The 21,228-nt window shown below is 47.2% G+C and overlaps 1 protein-coding gene across 2 annotated transcripts in view; it reads right to left on the bottom strand.

Moving 5' to 3' along the window:
- LOC8030894 (SURP and G-patch domain-containing protein 1) overlaps positions 1-21,228 on the bottom strand; it is a 46,253-nt gene that overhangs the window by 24,166 nt on the left and 859 nt on the right. Inside the window, exons 1-6 of one of the 2 annotated variants that reach the window (XM_040209895.3) lie at positions 20,924-21,029; positions 17,260-17,380; positions 13,805-13,872; positions 7,945-8,062; positions 4,867-4,985; positions 2,722-2,865 (exon numbers count right to left, since the gene is read on the bottom strand). In XM_040209895.3, the coding sequence (XP_040065829.1) occupies positions 2,722-2,865; positions 4,867-4,985; positions 7,945-8,062; positions 13,805-13,872; positions 17,260-17,380; positions 20,924-21,014 (661 nt within the window). In that variant the 5' untranslated portion in view covers positions 21,015-21,029. Of the gene's footprint in view, positions 1-2,721; positions 2,866-4,866; positions 4,986-7,944; positions 8,063-13,804; positions 13,873-17,259; positions 17,381-20,923; positions 21,030-21,228 lie in introns of those variants that run through there. The other variant, XM_029994632.4, reaches the window with a different exon arrangement.

The raw sequence follows: 21,228 nt of genomic DNA, 5'->3' as shown, positions 1-21,228 counted from the left end.
GACGCACGGGCGGAATAGGACGCTAAAGACACCAGTCGAAGACGCATTCCGGGTACCGTACCAAAGGCGGGGAGTGCTGCAACCCTTTCCAACTCGTGGAAAGAAGTCCGGGTGTAGCTAGCATCGTTTCGTACGGACATCATCTCGTTCTTTGAAAACGCCAGAAAGAGGTGCTGTTGGCAATTTATGTTCCCACGGACTTCCGGTCGACCAAGAGGACTGACGATTCCCACAGTAACACCACACTGCTTCTTGTCCCGTTCGTGAAATATTTCATGACCAGTTCGGTTGGTTGGCTAAAGGACCGATTAGCGAGAGATTTGTTGAAGACCTTTCATTACTCCCGTAAAACAACCCGACCCCCCCTCCCCCTTATATGTCAATAACACAACATAAGGACTTTGTTCGATCCCTAACTTTGTGATTTCCGTGAGACTTTGTCCTCCCAGGAATTTTCACATCAACGAGCTCAGACGCCGAGGAAACCAGAAGTCTCTTGTGAGCCAAGGGATGGCTGTTGTTTGTAAACGGGTTCTTAACATGGCTTTCACCAACGTCGCATCAGCTGACGTTATGGTGGCCTTGCTGGTAGGTACACACCTCCTGCGGTATTCATTTCGCACTGCCTAATTTGTTGCTCTCACCAGAGGCCCGACGCTACCGGTGCAAAAAATAAGCACACATAAAGAAATAGCGCTGCAATGTGTGCCAACTGCAAAAACGAAAATACCAACAAAAAAAAAACTAGAAAAAAAACTGCCTATTGTATGCCTATCGCCATATTATTCATTGGACACTGTCATCACGCATGTCGTAATTCCTCATCCCGTTTCATATCTGTGTAACTACATATGCACGTCAGAATTTCTCTGCATTCCCATATATAGTATAGTAAGAGCTTGTCAATTCGAATTGCACGAGGATGCTAAAAAATATTCAAATTAAACAAGATCTGAACTAAAAAATATAAAATAAAGCTTGCTTTTGCACAGGAAACGCTCAGAACGGCAAACCTTTATTGTCCAAAGTAAGCAGTTATCATCATCTGCTTCTTTTCTTGGAAAGGGATGGTCATCAGCTTACGTTGAAGGTAACGAACCAAATGCAAAGCATCTTCTTTGCCCTCTTCAAAGCCGAAGAAAAAAAGTTTCTATGCGCTTCGACTTATGCCAAATGAGTTCTCAGAGTCCCAATTAGTGTGTAACATCATAATTAGCAAAATAATGCATTTTAAAACAAAGTGAATGTACACTCATCCATTCCGAATGCCTGTTTGCATACAGGCACCAAAGGCAGCATCCCTGCTTTCATTCCCACTGCATCATTGTGAAGCACTCTGAATGACTTTGTGAACTCCTATGAGTTTGTAATGTGATGGCGAACGACTTTTATGAACAATGTGCCTGCAATCAGTTCGTGATGTGATGGTAGCTGACTTTATGAGCTCCAAGGAGTTTATGTTGCGATGGAAAGTGACTTTTTGAATTCACAGTTGGCGGTGAGGTGACTCGGAAGTTTCGATGCAGCCAAACTGCTTGACACAGACAACCAAACCTCGCAAAGTGACTGGCCAATCGGTCTCAGCTGCCACGGCGATCGCCATTTGGTCCATTCAAATCTTCGAAGCTTTGAAAGGGTCGTTCTGAACCAGTCTTGAAAAGATTGCCATAGAACATTGTCGTACCAAAAGCGTTCCTTGCCAATACAGTCGCCGACCGATTTTTCGGACCCTGATAATTCAGACTTGTTCAATATTTCAGGCTTAAAGAAGGAACCGTGACCTAACTGACAGTGCATATTCACGAACAATGTTTCGGACAGCTTGAAATCCGAAAGTTTGATTTTTCTGAGAAAATCGTCACAAGTGATCAGCGGGAAATACCACTGAGAAGCGGGTATTTTGGATTCTGTGTTGACTGCACAAGGATTGGCTTGGTTTGGCAGCGCTACTCGAGTACTGCTAAGTCCTAACGCTAGATGACGCTGTACGGCTTTTTCTTGTCTATCGCTGCACGCCACTATCATTGTTGTTACCATTTTGCTCTGTTCAATTGCCATTATGGTCGTGGACTCGCACCTCTCATGCCAATCTCGTCTCGACGAATAGTGTTTTCGGACTACACTGGCTTGGACGTCATCGCCCGATCTGTTCTTCAGCTACCGTGATGTGTCGCTAAGAAGCGTAGAAAGTACTCGAACATAACGCTAGAAAAGAAGGCAGCGATTCTCGAGCTAATAGAAAGTTGCCAATCGCAATCAAAAGGCCTAACTTGAAACAAAGCGCACAGGCGTAACCTGAAGCAAGGCACTATTTACGGCTTTTTCAAGTCTGCTTAGACGTACTAAAGGCCGGTTTTTTAATCTGCCGATTTTTCGGACTGCTCCATTATTCTGACATTTTTTTTCGGTCCCTGCAAAGTCCCTAAAATCGGCCAACGTCTGCATAAGCATCTTTGGCGCTGTGGATGCGACCCACTCATCAATCGTGCTCATCTCCCCAGATCTGTTACAAGATGCGCGCTTGTTTCGCCAGTGCGTGGATAACGAAATCTCGGTGTTCGAGGAACGCCTCTACGAAGCTGCTTGTCGATAGCCCATTCAGACGGGCACACCAAGAACGGAAGAGATCAATGAGAAACTGCTCATTCAGTGAACCAAAATGGCGACCTTACGGGAGCTCGGTGCTACTCACCAAAAACCCGTCGACGTTAGGCGACTCACCCGACTGCACGAAGGAAGGCAGCTCCGCAGGAGCAGCGTCCTCCAGGGCGTCCGTAAAGGACGAGGAAGAGGAGGAGTTGTCCGAGGGCGCCCACCGGCTCTGCCGCTTGCGCTTGCGCGGGCCGCCCTCTGACGGCGCAGCGTCTGCAAAGGACCGGTTGTCTTGAGTGGCACGCACACGGCCGAATGGATGTTTTTCGAACAACAAGCGCCGTTTAGAGGTTTGTCCGCGAACCGCAAACGAAGAGCCGCCCGACTTGCATCCGCCCGCCAGAAGACGCTGGCATCGAGCTGTCCTATTGGTTTTCATTGCTTTTCGTGCCCTATATCAAGGGCGGTTTGCTAGTGATGCAGCCATCCTTCCCAACGGGTACGAGGAATTTCGAAATCGCGCGACTGGCTTCGTAACGGGGAAAAAGTACCTAGCATTCCAGCCGATTCCACTGGCAGACGCAGGTCTTGCCCATCAATTTTTGTATTTCTCGCTTAAAACGTCCTCCCCCGAAAATAACTTTACGTGCCACTCCTAAAGCGCACGAATGCGATTCATTTGACTTACATTTTCAGGCCTGGTCACCCTTTTTCTCTGCACAAAATCGGACTTGAATAATTGAAGCGAGGACAAACGTATCGGAAAATATTTGATGTGAAATTTTCTTTTATGGGTATCTTGTCCCCATGAAGCCGGATGTGTGACCAGAAAGTCCCTGTTGCGAGGATTTCAGCCAGCGGGAGAGGTACCCGCATTGCCGGCAAATTGCCCCAATGGTTGTAAAAACCTTTAAGCCTCGAGGAACGCCTTTCCCTTTCATTGATAGCCGAGGAGCCCCACCTAATCTCGGCAGTGACACTATAAAAAGTGCAGAAGCCTACACATCTAGTAAATAATAACACATACATTCTAGAGAGTGTTTGGAACAGTGGTTCTCAAGCATGGATGTGTCAGGGACCCCTTGGGGACCCGTGAAGGTGATGGGGGACCTCACGCCAGCGGAGGAAGGGGAATGGGAGGGGGGTTATAAAACAAGGCAACTAATTGCAGTGTGAAAAGGGCATCTTCTACTATTAGACAGGAGAAGTGAGAAGCATTAAGTAAAAGAAGGAGTGGATAGATACATGGTAAAGGCTGCACCTTTTATAACGGGTAGTAGCTTGCGCCACCTAGCTAAAGTCAACAAAAAGATTATTTTTTTTCTCAAGAGGGAGGCCGGGAGGGGGGGGGGGGGGGGGGGGGGAAAGGGGGTGTTGAGGGTTGAGGCAATGGCTTTGCGGGCCCCAAAAATGGCATCGCAGACCTCAGCGGGTCCCCGGAACCCCATTTGAAAACCACTGGTATAGAACATAGTCACGCATCAGTGGGCGGCTCAAATCTACTAAAACAGGACTTAAACTGGAAGCACACTTTACTTTAAAAAAAAACACTGAACCTAGGAAAAAGTTTTTTTTTTACCTGGTTAGGACGAAAATGTCTTAAAAATAATGTCCATAAAAAAAAATGTTTTTGCTCAATGTTTATGGTACAATATAAAATTTTTAGATTTCTGGGCGGAACCGAAACTGTACCCCTGTGGGACGATGATGATAGCATTTGTTCCCAACTAGTGTGTGTCCAGCAAACTCAAAGTACACACAAGTTGGGTACAAGTGCTATCATCATCATCCCACAAAGGTACCGTTTCGGTTTTATCTACAAATCGAAACATCGCATTAAAACGGAAATATTATGCAAAACATTTTTAATTTTTTTTATGAACTTTTTATTGTCATGTTCGTTCTAATTAGGCAGAAAACAATTTTCTTTTTCCCTACGTTCAGTGTCGTTTTAATGGTTGGGACGGTTGAGAAAATTTCCAAACTTAAGGAACCCATGAGGGTTAGGTTCCTACAAACCCAGCTTGAGAACCTGTGCTCTAAATTACCAATACCTCCCTAAAAAAAAAAAAAAAAAAGAATTGTTTAAAAATGAGGAAATACGGGGAAAGATAGATGCTGACAATGTTGATCATGCGGAACGGTGCCCTCCTGAAATGGCAACACCGGGAAGCAAAGCCAGGAAAAGGAAACCACTTCAGAACAGTCACAAAGAGACGGCTCGGGAGTGGAACGGCAAAGCTTTGCGTAAGGCAGCCCGGCCCCTCGACTCACCCAGGCGGCTGGAGAGGGGCAATGCCCCGTCCTGCTGTGCTCTCAGCTTGGCCGCACACAGCGCCTGCACCCGCTGCTCGAACTGCGCATACTCCTCTCCGGACTTGGCCTCCAGAAACCTGCGGCACATGCGTACGCTCAGCCGCCCGCTCTTTCAAAAAAATAGAAAGGTGGGCTAGTCGGTGCACTCTGCAAAAAGAAAAGCGGCAGGGAACGGGACAAGAAAGGCGAGACACACAAAGCGCTACGAGCAACTAAACTTTAATTAAAAAGACACGGGAATACATAAATGCACTCAAAAAGAATTTTAGTACACATTAAGGTATATACATTTCCGTGTTTTTTTTTTTTTTTTTTTCCAAACCGAAGTTCAGTTGATAGTAGCGCCTGAAGTTCAGTTGATAGTAGCGCTTTGTTCGTCTTGCCTTTCTTGTCCCGTTCCCTGACGCCTTTATTTTCGCCCATTCATTCCCCGCGAGATCTGACGCAGTAACCCTAGCCAAACTGGAAATCGACAAGGAAATCGAATTTGGGGTGGGGGGGGTTTACGCACCAAATTGATGAAGGCCGTTGGCACACCCCAGCGAAGAGCTGGGAATTCATTTCGACCGCCCGGGGATCTTTGAACGTGCAGCCAAAATCTCGGTTATATGACGCCTTCTCCGCACTAAGCCTCCGTCAAACTGTGGGTGCCTCAGCCGGGATTCGAACCCGTCACCCGGGCATCTGTAGGCCGGCGCTTTGCTTCGGAGCCGACGAGGCAGCGGGCAATCAATGAATAAGAATGAACCAACCGGCCTTGTTCATTTACCACCCGGCTGACAGTGCATGGAAGCCAAGAGCTAGGGGGTCTGGTCATAAGTCCACCTTCTGCTGCATGATCACCCTGCAAACCGTACCCACGCGCAAATCGGGCCCAAATGTTGAAAAGGAGGAGGACGATTGGTCTGGTGAGCTCGTAGCCCACCACCACACTGTCACCTTAAAGGGACACTCCAGTGCTTTTTGCAGAATTGTGTTTTTGATGGCACATTGTTTGTCGGTCTCTAGGCAATAAAAGTGACCAGTTCTAGATGGCGAGACATCCTAGTAAACTCGCAGCAATTTGGGCTTTAGTTTTAATCATTTTCTTTATTGATTTGCATGTAGACAATCAGTTACTGGCATCAATTTACGCATTGGTAAAATGCAGAAGCATGGGGAATGGCTCCGTAGACGTGGTAACTCAAGAAATACGGTTAGAGATATACCTGTGCCACCCAAAGTGGCATCGGCCCGGGCCATTTCGGCTGCTGAAAACCCGACGGCTTGAGTGCCAGCTGCAGTTAAACTTAGCTACGAATACAGGTTCATACTGCCACTTGATTGACAAACTTGTTTGAGCTGAATTATGACAAACTTATTACCTAGACACATTCTGTTATAAGTGATTGGGGAACTCAATCTTCCACTCCTCTTGTGCCAGCAGAGAATTTCTGGGTTAAAGTTTCTTTTTATTAGGAATGAATGGACTCGGTTCGTCGAGAACTCTCAGAAAGGGCCACGCTGCACTACTAATTTTAGAAAGAGCAAGCAACAACACTTTCCAGTGCTCCTTTTTCCCCAGAATGGCTGCAGACTAGAACAACCTCCCTAAGGCTGAATAAATAGGGCAATGATTCTTTCACACAAGTAACGGTTTATAGAGAAACCTTTTAAGCCCCGAATCGCTCCATTGATGACTGTAGCCTCCAACCCTGATCCTCAGCTCGAGCCCGCTTCTCATGTTATAGTCTTGCCGTTGTCTTCTAATGCTACACACAGCTTGCCTGACCTGTAAACCGGATCATAATAGAGACTTTCCACCATGCAATATACTACTATAATTTTAAGATCAAGCTTAGCACTGCAGTTGAGCCCAACCAACATGGAGCACATTCTCAGCGTTTCTCCTGACCTCTAGCAGTCTTCGCCGCCCAGCGGGTGCATAAGCAGACACCTCCGGGAGTGTGGTGCCAAAGCGCCGAGGTCTAGTTCAACCAAATGCCGAAAGATGCATTGCAACATAGTAGCTCCAGCTGGATGGATGGATGGATGTGTACGAGTGAGCCCAATAAATTGGGTGGCGGCTTGCGCCACCTAGCCAGTGTTTTTAACATCCACAGTTAATACCTATAGATTGCTTTATCTGTGCCATATCATTGCATTATCATTAGATGTGGCGCTGCAGCTCTCCTGAGCTGGAATAAATCACTATAACTACATTTTTCCAAAACAGTAATGTTAAGCCTTTGGATTGTAAGGCTGCTAAAAATAATGATCCATGCAACAGGAACGTACCATCGCTAACGTGTGCACGCACAATATTTATTCTTCCCTCGCCTTACACCGCCGGTCAAGCAACCACTGCTCGGTTATTTCCACCATCCCAACGTCTTGTTTCTCCTCGCTCCCCTAAAACCCCAATGCCTTAACAAAATCAGTTTAGCGTACGGCGACAGCGGAGGAAAGTCCTTTACCACAGAACCAACTGTTCAGCTTACCGTAGAGTGACCAAACGGCAAAGCCAGAGTGTTGCTTTTCTTTTCTTTTCGTCTCCAACTCCTCGTTGACTGAGAAAGAGCCACATGCACTAAATTTGAAGAAAGCGCTTGCTGGGAAGCAACCTCAAAAAGCACCAGGCTTGGGGCGGGACACACATGCTTCACTTTGCGCTCATGAATCATAGATCTTGTACCGAAGCGTGACAAGCAGGCAGCTTCTTGAACCTTTGGGCATTGTGCATGCCACTTAGGTATGTGTAAGTGTAAATGTGTTGTTTTTATAGTGCGAGCGCAACTTCAAAGAGGGCGTGAGCAAGCAAACGACACAACAACCTCAATAAACGCACATATGCGCATGCACGTGCGCACTTTTGAGAGATTTGCGAGATGCACGACTCATCCGCTTGCGCGGTGAATCGCCATCTCATGTTGTTGCACCCGTTGTGTCTCCTGCAAGAACGACGTTCACTTCCCCACAATACTCGGCGTCAAAAATTCGAGATTTGTCACGATGCTCTGCTCTGCAAACGGAACATTCACAGCCACTACAGCTTACCGGTAGGCGGGGTCCCCTTGGTGGGCGACGCGTGCGTCCTCCTCGGCGGTGCGCCCGTTGACGGCCACGCAGATGGCGACCCGCTCAATGGCGCCGCGCACGCCCTGTGCACAAGAGACTGGCAGGGCCTCCCCTGAGACCTCGCAGTGCGCATCCCGCGCCCTGCAGGCACACCCACTCTCCACCGTCTTCTCAAGATGAAGTGGTTCGATGGCTTCCAGCCATCACTCGAACATCGTTCGTGACCATGGCAGGCAATCTAATTCCCCCAAAACCGTAGTTCCAGACTCCAGACACAGAAGTGGTCCTTTCACTCAGTCATTTAAGGTCAGACTTGTATTTTTCCACTTTGGGCAGTTTTCACGCTGAGGTGTATCCCACCCATCCCCACTCCCCCTTTACATCACGCCGAGTATGGCAAACTTTCCTGTTGTGAAACCGGTCAAAGAGAATGTTACAAATGCTGAAATGCTCTCATCGGGAGTGAAAAAAAAAGGCTAGAATCTCTAGGCAGAGCAGCACCATTACAGATCATCACCAAATTTCTTTAAAGGGAAGCTGAAGCGGTTTTAAATACGAGAAAAAACACCTGAGCCTAGTCAACGAGACCTCAGCCATCACGAATATCGTATTCGGTTGGTCATTTTCTGCGCGGATTAACCGGAACAGCGCCTTCAAAGTAGCACCGAAGCCACGCCTCTCCAAAGCAGAGGGAAAGGGGAGAGAGGAGGAAGCCCGTCAGCCGCCGTCACAAAAGGACCGGGTGGGGGACCCCGCCGCGCCTGGCCGCGCTTTCCTCGTAGGCTGCTCTAGTGTCTTTTTGAGCCGTCGTTGTTCTGCCGCTGCTATTGACTTAATCGCCGGTCATGCTATTGCCTTAATCGCCTGACGTGCTAATTGTTCTCTTGTTTGTTCACGTGTTCGCAGAATTTTCGTGGCACCAAACCAAATGACTCCTGCTGTTGCACGGTGCCGTACTCGTGTGTAGCCACCAGCTTTCATGAACAGCGCTCGTCGTAGGGTTTCTTCCCGCTTACCGTCTTTTCCACTTCGTCACCGAGATTTTAAAGGGGTAGGTGGGTTTGAGCAAGTACACCGTCTTTTGTTCGAAACGGGTTTCGGACGGCGCATATGAAAACTATGTATGTACACATCGCGACACTGTTAGCGCGAACACGACATCGGCGCATTTTCGCATTTTACTTGTAAATGGTATTAGCGAGCACGAAATGTTATCACTTACGTTATAGAACTAAATGAGCTCTTTCCGTAGCAAAAAAAAACTTTAATGACATTCCTTGTTTTCACAGAGAAAAACTGGAAAAACCGGCAATTGCTTGTTCGCGCTAACAGTGTCGCGCTCTGTACATATGGGTTTGGATCTGAAGAAGGCTCGCTTGAACCCGACGCTCTGCCGACCATCTTTGAAGGTAAGAAGGCAATTCAGCGCATTAAAAGTCACAAGCAAAGAGGAAACGTAACTGGGTAGGAATTGTAGGTCGACTGTTCTAGAAAAAAGCTGTTACGTTATTAGAAGTGTGCAGTGTGCTAGAAAAGCCGCGATCATTTAGCCGAACACCGGGTTTCTACTGGCTCTCTTGTGTTAACCGCCTTCTTAGTGTGTTAGTGTTGGTTTCTTATATTGTTTAAGCGAACATAATTTCCGGACCGACTCCGGCCCGGGAAGTCTGGGAAAAAAAAGAAAACAATCTTGGGTAGCCCAAGATTATTTTCTTCTGCTTTTAATCTACTCGGCTACCCAGTCACTTGGGAGAGGAGGGCTTGCTCTAATAAGTAGTCATGCAATTCATGATGCGACTTTCACGGTGCAACTTGTTTTAACGTAAACTTTTTTTTACAGTCGCTGACATTATTTGAGGCCACATATATTTTAAACGTAAACATAAATTTGGTTAAATTTTCCTTTCAAAAGTTCATATTCTCTTCAGAAGAGCCTTCTGGAAATACAACGCATGTGACCTTCTGTTCTGAATTGAGTTCTTTTTTTACAAGTTACGCAGTGTTTTTCGTATAAAGTTTGTGTAATGCAACAATTCTTTATTAGAATGCAATTAAATGCAAATGTGCAAGCGAGCTGGACAAGAATGTTGAAAATAATCCCTGGAGAAGGGGAACAAGAGGGACAAAGGACAAATACAAATCTCCAAACACAGCTAGGTGACTGGTGAGCGACCGAAAAAATCCGCCTGGTCCGGGTATCGAACCCGGGACCTCTCCATTACAGGTGGCCGTAGAAATGCGATCGGACGATGATAATGCCTGGTGGCGGTGTGATGCAGTAAACAAAGCTTGGTAGAAGTATGCGAATGTAGAGATCCAGGAAGCTTTCACGAATTCGACGTCAAATTAAGGGGTGCCGGGCACACATCTCCGCTTTTTCTAAAGCTATAATGGCGCCATAGTTTGTGGCAAACAAACTAAACGCAGCAGAGGGTACCGCTATCACAAGGATGGAAGGATATGGCGGTGGCAGAACGGCGACCCTATCTTATCAGCCGTCTCATCTCAGGGGAAGCTCTCCCGTCACCCGAAGCCGATTATACTATCCCTTCAAACAACCTCAGCTTTGATGAACAATGCAGCCTGCACGCTCACGCGTCCCGCAGCTGGCAAGCACGAAGGCCGATGTGTGCAGAATTCTTGTCCTCTGACGACCGTTTTGGGGAGGGTCACGCTAATCCGGCTTGAGGTGTCCTGTCAATAGCACTCCGTTTATTGTCAACATTTTAGGTTACAATAAATAGCAGTAAGTACGTTCTTGAAGGTACAAAGCCAGGCATCTCACGTCCGCGCAAGCGGTTCCTCGTCCGTGTTTATTACTGCGGGGGGTCATTTTCCTACCTTGCCAACGGCTGGAACGCGTACTTTGTCACGTCGAGGGTCGTGTGGACACATTCCTCTTTCGGATTCACCGAAAGATTTCGAAAAATCAGAAGCTGAACCCGATTTACGAGAGCAGAAGACCCGGCGCCCGGCTACTTCCGCAAGCGACGGAGCAAGCGAGAATCGAGATGGTCCTTTTATGACGTAGCGGCGCGTCACGCGTGGCTAGCCAATGGCGTGCCGCTGCGGCGATCGCTTCCGATTTCTTCGCTCTTTTTCGCGTTTAAGGATTATTTTGGGTCAAATGTATGTGATATTTGAACTCAGCAGGCACAAACACGTCAGAATCAACCATTAACTCATTTTTTTCGAAAAGCTCTTCAGCTTCCCTTTAATGAAGGCTAGGACTACTGACACAAACGAGTTTGTCTTTCTTAGCCTACGAGGCTACCCTGGTGCTCCGAAAATTGCGGAACCTTTCCACAACCATAGCTCGCGCGTCTACTTATCTAAAGGGCCAATCGCTGGGACATCACCGCTAAAACACGTGACCTACGATGGGACGTAATGTGCGATGTTCGCATGCTCAGAATTCCGTCGCAGATCCCATTGCTGAGCACCAGCATAGTCGGCCCCAAACAGTGCGTTATCCTTTGCTGACCTTCTTTTGCAAATCGCAATGATAGGCTTTACGTTAGCGCTGCAGGAAAGTATGCCCGCCATGGGGCTTTCTTTATAGAATAATGTGCCCATTTCTGAGCAAATACTGTAGAACTTCGTTGATATGTTTTTTGGGGGCTCAGGGAAATAAAATGTACGATCTGGGAAGACGTAAGAAGCGAGAACGCCATTCGGGGGCGTTAGAGACGAGACAGATCACAACTGTCACGAAAAAATTTAGTTCATGCAAACATTCGTAGGTGTGGACTCAAATTGGCTCGGAACAAGTATGTAAACATTCGTAGGTGTAAACTGAAATATACGTACTGTAAAAGTTTGTAGACGTCGTCTCACATATGTCCAGAAAAAGTTTGCGGGTGAGCGACGAAATCCTGGTCTTGCGGAGAGGTGTTTGTCAAGTTCCTCGTCGGTTCATCCCCGTGCAGTCGTGCGCACCACTTCGGCACACCAAAGCCCTAAAAATGTCTCACCGGATGACAGGCTGTAGTACATGTGAAGGGGGTCGCGACACGCTAGACGAGGGTTGACTGAAGCTTCTTTACGCAGACCCGGAGGAACACCAGAACCTGCAGCGCATCAGCCGGGCAAAGTTCTTGCAGCTCCTCTCGCGGGTGGGACCAAGAACCGCGCAACAACACCGAGGCGCTTTTTTGGTCCGCACTTTGTACGAATTTTTGACGGGGCTTGACTCGAAAACTGTTTTGTCTGGCCACAACGCACTTTTTTTTTTTCAACGAGCAAAACAAGAGGGTGCACTGTTTCCTTTTGTTCGCTCGTTGGTTTGTTTTGTCGCATGATTCTTGGTTGCACTAGTGAAGAATGTGACAGGAGCCGCTCCCGGCTGACGCACCACAGGCTCCAATACCCTTCCAGGTCCGTGCCAAGAAGCTGCTATCGAAACTTGTCTAGCGCGCCGCGCTCTGTCTTTGACATCCATCCATCTAAGACTCCCAACGAAGTTGGGCAAGATGTCTGTTGCACCCGTGGCGTATCGACGCGTTGCACGCGAGTGCACGGGGACAAGGACGTGGGCAAACGCCCCTCCACGAGCCCAGGACTTCGTTGCTTGTACTCCGACCCTCTTGTGCTATGCCTTAGGTTAGTAAAGCTAGTGGCACTTTGCGCTATGCCTCTCACGGTGTTTTGTCTTGCGCGGCACACAACAGCAGCACGCGATTCTCTTCCGCATTCATGCGATAGCGCCGCGACCGCAGTGACAAACGTCACATTAGCCCTTGGATGACAGTGCCACTGGCCAGTCGTTAAGTAGTTTGGTTGATATGTTCCGTCCATTCGTTGAATCGGCCGGTGCCGTCAACACTATGTCAGCGGTTTCTTAGACTTAAGAACCAGGAGAGCAAACACACTAAGCAGAAAATTAATACATGTGTTTCTATGTAAAAGCTGGGAAAACGCAGAAACTAGGAACATATCAACGAGGTTCCACTGTACTTTGCAAGCGATTGGTCGGCCTCCAAAGTATATCTGCTTAAGGCCTCCTTCTGCTCATTCTTTAATCAATTCACAAATGTGTCCAAGGCGTTACAAAGTTTTCCTAGGACTTTGCTTACCAGAAATGTCCAAGGCAAAATTGATGTCATTGGCAAAACTTTGCAAGGGTCTATTTCATTCATTTGTAATAATTTCACAAATGCTTAGAACTTCAAGGCCCCACAAAGCCTCCGTACAAGCCTGCCCCCAAGCAATGCCCCAGGCAACATGAACAGCCTAGGCACAATTCCTGCCTGGGGCCTCTTTAGCTCATTTATAATCATTTCATGCCCAACTTTGCCCTCCCAGAAATGCCCCAGCAAAATTCCTGCCTAAGGCCTCCATTGTTCTTTCAGGCCTTGGGAAGTGCCCGACTTCCCAAGGCCTAAGATAATTTGCCTAAATCTTTTCCCCCAGGAACACCCTAGGCAAACACTTCCTGCCTATTACATTTTCATTTTGTAACAACCTCACCAATGCACTCTTTCCCAACGCTTCAAAAAGCCTGCCCATAACTTTGCCCCAAGCGACACACTGGGCAAAATCAACGTCCTAGACAAACATTTTGCCTAGGGCCTCTAACTGATTTTGTAATAAGTTCACCAATGTGCTCGATTTCCCAAGGCCTCAAAAAGCTTGCTCATAACTTTGTCTCTCATAATTGGTTTTGTAATAATTTCACCAATGCACTCAACTTCTCAAGGCCCCAAATCTTGCCTGGAACTTTGCACCCCCTCAGCAATTGCCTAGGCAAAATCAACACCCTGGGCAAACTTTTGCCTAGGGCGGCAGGAGGCTAAGAATGCTTGCGTCCAGCGGCCGGCCGGAGTGACTGCCTGCCTACCTTTGACATCCTCCTCCTCGTCCTCTTCCCCATCCAACAGAGGTGCCACAGCAGACGGCTGCAGGGTCCTGGAAAGAAGGGCAGGGCACACACATACTAGGTTCAGGGACGTGCAAGAAGGGTAATCTCCACCAGGCACAGAAGTGATAGCTTGCCCTTCATCAGCCACAGCATTCCTAGTTCTCTGAATATCAAACTACCGTAATTTCCCCTATGAACACCTACCTATTTTGTAGAGATAAATTGTTAAAAATATCAGGTGGGCAATCTCTGGGAATGAGACAGCAAAAGATTTTAAAAAATGACTGATAAACACCAGGGCACTCATTACCGACCCCACGAAGAGGCAACCGACACCGCAGATTGCGGAAACGGAAGATTTCCATTCCCCGATGTTATAAACATGCGATATTTGGCAACAAACTCTCATGTCACGGGAGCCGATACTGTAGATTGCGAACGCAGCAAATTCGCGTTTCACGGTGCAATAAGCAAACAAGAAAGAACCTGCTACGAACTGGCACGTAATGGTAACCGATACCGTGTGCGCAGTTCGCAGACGTGGCAAACTCGGGTTCTATGGTACGATACGCACACGGGAACCTGCTCCAAGCTCGCTTGCCGGACGTACCGATAATGCAAATCGCACAGTTCATTTCTGGGGAATCGGGGTGGGGGGAGGACGTTTCTGCATTTTCAGCTTATGGACAATAGACCCTTTCCGAAATTCAGTCTGGCCACTTTGATCACTATCATCATCATCATCTGAAAAATGGCATATGTGCCATACCAATGGCAGCTTTCGATTTACTGATGAAGGAACATGTTGAAGATACTCCTAAGCTGAGAATTCGAGGCCTATACATTCTAGACGTTAGCACGTTGCGAAACCGGTATTGAATGCAAGCGCTGCGTAAGTGCTCATTTCTCTAATTCGAGCCAAGTGAACCTGTTAGTAGCACAAAATCGACTTCGAAACCCATAGAACTTTATCAAGGCGTCTGTCTGAGTTGGCGCTTCGTTCTGACTGGTTGCATCGTTGTGGGAATCGACACTGGAAGAGATGATCCAGAAAAACCTGTATAGCGAAAAGTTTATTCTCGTCTGCCGGTGACATGCAACAGTGACGGTGCCCGATAGAATACTGCAGGCTACGGGTTCATTGCCGCCATTCGTATGGCAAAAGTGAAACCGCCCTTTCAGCCACCAGATGGCACTGAATTTCGGAAAGGGTCTATTGGCTGGAAAAACAAGATGGGCAATCTCCCAGGAGAGGGCATTCGTACAGGATTTTACTGCAGGCCTGGTAGCGCCGGAGGTGGGACCCATCAACAGAGTTCCACGACAGTATGGATACAGATTTGATGCAGTGCCGGGACACCCCGGCACTGCATCAAAACAAAGACACGGGCTTGATGCCCAGTCGGTTGGCTGCAACCGGCAACGTTCACGGTTTTGAAGTCGGACCTTCCGAGTTTCAGATGTGGTGTAAGGACACTTTGCCAATGTCATTCTCGCATTGCCAAAAAAAAAAAAACTTTTAGCAAGTGCGCACATGGTAGGCACATTTCACATTTTTTGCATAGGCAAACCGGCGAAAGCCTGTGATAACCAACTGGCAACACTAACTCCATGCAACAAAATGGCTGAAATGAGGTTACTTTTAGTTGCAGCTTGTCTAAAGTTGGTGACAGGTGAAGAATTCGGGAGAAGCTCCGCCCACCCCTTTCCACTTTAGCAGAGCAAACACTGGAGAGGAGGTCGCCTTGTTTTCAGCATTTGGTCTGTTAAAGCGGAAAGAGGTGGGAGGATCTTCCCAGAACTCTTAAGATATCACTGACTATAGTGCCCTCGATTTAAATCAAGAATGTAAGCAGAAGAGGTGCTGGTTCAAATTACACCAGGGGGCGCAGTAAAAGCTTGGTCAGCAATTTGTGCATTGATGAGGAGTGTGTGGCCTCAGGAAAACAAGGGAAACAAGGCATTCCTTCTCTGGCCAGCCTAGCACCACTGATAACCCCCTGCCAGATGGACCCCGCAAGTCTAGCTACGACAGACGTGAAATCTTCTGATGAATGTTCGTATTCGTAATGTACGCATTTCGAAATTCTTAGTAGAATAAATGATACTAACTTGTGGCGTTTTCAACCTTTTGGAATATTACTCTTAGGTTCAGTTTCAATCACTGGTAGCTAGCCCCAGTGACGTCAGCATCAGGGGTGTGAGCACAGCTTCTTACTACTCTTAGGTGGAGTAGACTTTGGCGCAAAAACCATTTAGTGAAATGAACCTTCGGAGCATTGTCTGACAGGGGTATAAGTCTCTATTAACTACCCCTTCCCCTCCCTCTCCCTCCTCCATCCTCCCCCCCCCTCAAAAAAAAAACGTTTGAGCATGTTTTAATCATATCTGATACACTCTGAGAAGCACTAATGTCTTTTTGTGTGCATGTGTGACGTCCCGTGACGTCATGAGGTCATGTGACACTTAAGTCATGTGATGTCAGCTATATGTGCAATATGGCCCTTTTAGGCAGGGCAACCGAAGGTCCCGTTTTGGCTAAGACAGTCCCGTCCTAGAGGTTCATTTTCGCTGTCCCGTCCCCCTGCTTTCAAAGGGCCCCAGTCCCGTTTTGTGGAAACGCGCTCAGTGGCGAAACCAGAATTAAGTGGAAGAAAACCGAACCAATGTTTACTTGTGGGTCGTTACAGACATTATTTTATAAAAAAATAAAATAATCTAGCACGAATAACACGGAGCACAACTTCAAGCTCTTTATGCAGTTGCATATGCCTGTGCATTTCTTTGTACCCACAGATGTACATACGGGAAACTTTTCCTATATTACTGAATTTGGCACGCTCCCTCCCCGCTGGCAACATTTCTTCCCGTTTTAAAATGAGGAAAAAGGCACTTGCGTTCTCAATTAATAACTCGGGATCTTTTCCCGAGTTACTGATCTTTTTGTTAAATTTTGGGGGAGATTGTAGAGTTATCTTTGTGAATCGGCATGAAGGCCGTCCATTGTGCTACTTTGTGTTTTGGAGGCTTTGGCGTTTGGACTGTTTAGAGGTTGTCCCTTTGTGTTGGTGGTGGCTGATTGTGGGCTATATAAGGAGGCGGACTAAATAAACCTGGTAGCCGAGTTTGAGACGTCGTCCTGTCCTTTTCTGTTCTTTCAACTTATTTATTCACTTCTGCCCCAGTCTCAGGTTATTCAACATGGTTAACATTCACCTGCTTACCTGCACCCTTACTATGTTATATTCGTGTGCCCAATTTCAGGCATGTACATTTGGAATTCAAATTTTGCAAGGCGTGCCAAATGCATTAGTTCTTATGGCCACACCCTGTATGTATGCGTTACACATTTTGCAACGGTTACCGTGGTGTTCCACCACACACTCCTCATTCAGTGTTAACATGTTCAGTGTTAAGAATGGAAGTGGACTTACTTAACGGGAGCTGGAGCTTGGAGTTTGATGACTAGCCCTCCTGGCTGAGAACCACTGGTGTTACCAGTCGGAGCAGGTGGCACCGATGGCCCCGGAGGTGTTGAGGCCACGGTCGAAGACGCTGCGCCACCGAATCACGGTAAGTTTACGCTGAACCTCTACATTGCTCAGACTGCACATGAAAACCTTAGTTTCCGGTAAATGGCCCAGCGACTTGATTCTGGTCACTGCACGAACGAGATCTAATTTAGTTCTCACAAAGAAAGTTGAGATACCGTTTGCAGATGTTTCGTCTGCTAACACGAGCTAAGGTCGGCATGCGTCTATTACGGAACGTCATTCGCAGACGAAAATGAGACAAGAGAACACCTTCATGTCATCTGCTAACGTATCCAAAAAAAAAATTGAGCAGTCCTGTGTTAATCTACACAGTCCGGTCACAGCGATGGCCGCGACATGTCACGGCAAAGTCGTTGGGAATCGGCGTCGCGTTCGCGCGCCATAGGTTGCGTGAACAAAAGCGTTTGTAACAAAACAGACGTCTGACCATTTTGTTTCTAACGCTTTTGTTCTGGAGAGTGTGAAAGCGTGCCTCCCGGCACAAACCCTTGGCAGTGACAGTGTTACGATGGCATTTCACCCGCTATTTGTTTACATTTCTTCAGAAAGTGCATGCAGTGGGCATCGTGTACTACAAAAAATTTTAGTATAAAGCGGTTTGTTATTGCTGTGGCGTAGCTCTGTTTTAATGACTCTGCTTCGCGTGCAGCGGACCAGGGTTCGATTCCCGTGGGCGGCGGGCGATATTCTTAAAGAATTTGGCAACATTAACGACAGACACTGTACACCCAATGAAGACAACTACAACATCAACAACATCAGCAACTACAACATTAGTAACTACAATTGCAGTGATGTGATGAACCGAAGCCATTTTGGAGCACCTTTCGTAGCAGCCAAAGCAGTGTTTTGGAGCAGCAAATGTGCCCTTTGGAGCAACCAAAACAGCGTTTTGGAGCAGAAAAAGTGGCTTTTGGAGCAGCCAAAAGAGTGTTTCAGAGCAGCGAACGTGGCTTTTGGAGCAGATATTTTTAGAAAAATAAAAATATTTGTTTTTTGTGCTGTACATACAACGGGCACTTTCTGTTGTGTTGTGTTCTGTTGTGATGTGTTGTGACGGAACTCCCTGCTTGTGCTTTTACTGCCGAGACATTCCACAAGCAATTCCGAAAAACCGATTGCCACCGTTTCACTGGTTCCCGACGTGCTATATTTTCGTCAAAAGTAAGCAAACATAAAACGATGGATTGCAAGCGTCCCAGCTGGTGCCTCTATTGTGTAATCATGTTCGCATGCACGTGAGGCCAACTTCGGCAGGCTTGCAATTCTGTGTGCTTCGTCGCGCGAGCAGAGAGAACGGCTGTTCGATCGAAACCAAAACCATACCACTCCGCTTCGACGCCAATCGATTGCCAAAATTGTTTGCAAAATGTAACTGTCGAGCATACAACAAAACAGTTCAGCAGTGCATGATTGCAAGGCCGGCAAACCAGATACAAGCTAAACACACACACACAAACACATGCACGCACACACACACACACACAAATGCACGCGCACACACACACACACACACACACACACACACACACACACACACACACACACACACACAAAGAACATCAGCGCATCAAGGATCAAAAAGTTCTGGGAGCGCTTTGTGCAACGACTGAACTCGAGACAAACAAGCGCGCTGTGAGGGTTCAGCATGGAGACATTGCCTTCTTTGCTTTAGCTCACCTCTCCTCACCAACTTTCTTTCGTCACACATTTTTCTCGTACCTGGTTCCCTTTCGAAAGAAAGCCTACCGAGAGAAACCTAGGTAATCTATACTTTGACAGAGTAGTCTTTAAGTTAAAGAGGGATTTTGTAGTAACGTACAATTTAAACAAGAACAGGAATTTTGGTGAACATGTGGCGGTACTTAGTCATTTTAGAATGCGCCATACACACGCGCATGCTCAATTATGGTACTCAGTTTAGTTTCGGTATTGAAAGGCGATCGAAAAACGTTTTTTGGCGCAGGCTTGGCGCAAATTACCCATATTTTGGCAAAATGTAGCAGGATGTAGCAGGGTTAGCCCCTTGGCGCAGTTTGGCGCAATTGGCGCAGCAATCACATCACTACAATTACTACATCGGCAACGGACGTCATTCCCATGGGTGGGAGAAGCAATGACAACGATCGCTGTGAAAGTTGGCTGTCTACTACAAACAGAGTGCTGGGACGAAGTGATATCGGATGAAGCTGAGGTTCCGTGGCCTTCTGCTACAAATCAAGCACTGCGGTAAAGCGATATCGGAAGCAAGCTGAAATTGTGACCGTCTGCTTTTTCACGTTGGAAGATGGACAACTCGTGATTCCTTAGCAAGTCCCGAACTGTTCTTCTGCAACACACAGGTTGAAATCTGGCGGTGGACAAAGGAACATCTGGGACAAGCACATCATAGGCCATGACACCCCCTTTCACCAGCCATGTGTTGGTGAAAAGTTCTCCCCAAAGTACAGCCCAATTGTGGTCTCGAGAACAGGTGAAAATTTTTTATTGGCTGACGACAAACGCCCAACGGAAAGCTGCGACGGCTCGTTCAATCACCAGCCGAGAAAGTTCTTGCTTTCCCCAGGTATCAAAACTTTAACCCGCAAGAGAATCCAAGCCAAGATGAGCAGAGAATCAAAGTCAAGATGAGTAACAACGCTAAGACGCGCAGCACTATCCTTGCCAGCTGTTGAATGTTCCATATAGTTACTCGATCCTGGGAAGTGGCTACATCACTGCCAGTTTGGGCTTCTGGATCAGTCAGTTTTCCTTGGCTTCTTTGGTCCGAATGAACCAATCTAAAATCACGATGATGAATGATAATCAATTAAATATCAAGCACTCATAGACTCTATTGCAAGACTTGTCAGATAAGCTAATTTGGGGGTTTTACGTGCCAAACCTACGACGGGCATCTGGCACGCCCCAGCGGAGGACTGGGGATTAATTTCGACCACCTGGGGATCTTTTGAAGTGCAACCGAAAGCTCAGTTACACGGCGCCTTCGCCGCGATAAGCCTCAGTCATATTGCGAGCACCTCGGTTGGGATTCAAACCCGCCACCTGGGGATCCGTAGGCCGGCGCTCTTGCCTCGGAGCCACTGAGGCGGCTTGTCAGATAAGCTTATCTTTTTACTTTCGTTTGCACGCAAAAAAAAATTTTGCAAAAAAAAGAAAAAAAAAAAAACTATAGAAACAAAACAAACAATATTAATCCCTGGAGAAGGGGAACAAGGGGGACAAAGAACAAACACAAACCTACAAACCTTAAAATGCACGCCATTCACCCCTGTTCGTGTCAGACTGGTGGCGGCTGCTAAAACCTGTTTGCTCTACTGACGTCTAACTCCTGGTAAGCTGACCTGGTAGAGCGCTCCACTAGAAACGGAGAGGTCCCTGGTTCGATACCAGGACCAGGCGGATTTTTTCAGTCGCGCACCAGTCACCTAGCTGTGTTTGAAGATTTGTTTGTCCTTTGTCCCCCTTCTCCAAAGATTATTATTGTTATTCTTGTCCAGCTCGCTCGCAACCTTGCATTAACAAAAAACAAACAACTTCGTACTGCCATCACGTGCGGTGCTGATGCTTCGTAAAGGAATGACAGCAAGATATAATTTTCCTGCCAACAGAGAGCCCCAAAAGGTTGATATCATTTTAGGAGTATGACAGAGATAAACCAAGTTGAGGAGCTGATTGAGTGAAACGGCAATTTCACGAGGGTACCGAAATGGCGACTGCTATGGCAACAGATATGGGTTGGGGATCGAACCGAACAATCGCCACTCGAACCTTTTTGCTATCTCTATGCTTCCATCTGTTTGCATTCTTTTTTGCTGGAAGGGAAGACAATGGCACGGCTTTCCCAGA

Source organism: Ixodes scapularis, unplaced genomic scaffold, assembly GCF_016920785.2.
Source record: "Ixodes scapularis isolate PalLabHiFi unplaced genomic scaffold, ASM1692078v2 PGA_scaffold11__112_contigs__length_91849675, whole genome shotgun sequence".
In the NCBI taxonomy this organism is placed as follows: Eukaryota; Metazoa; Arthropoda; class Arachnida; order Ixodida; family Ixodidae; genus Ixodes; species Ixodes scapularis.
The sequence above is the reverse complement of the archived record's forward strand: the minus strand, read 5'-3'. Positions and strand labels throughout refer to the sequence as shown.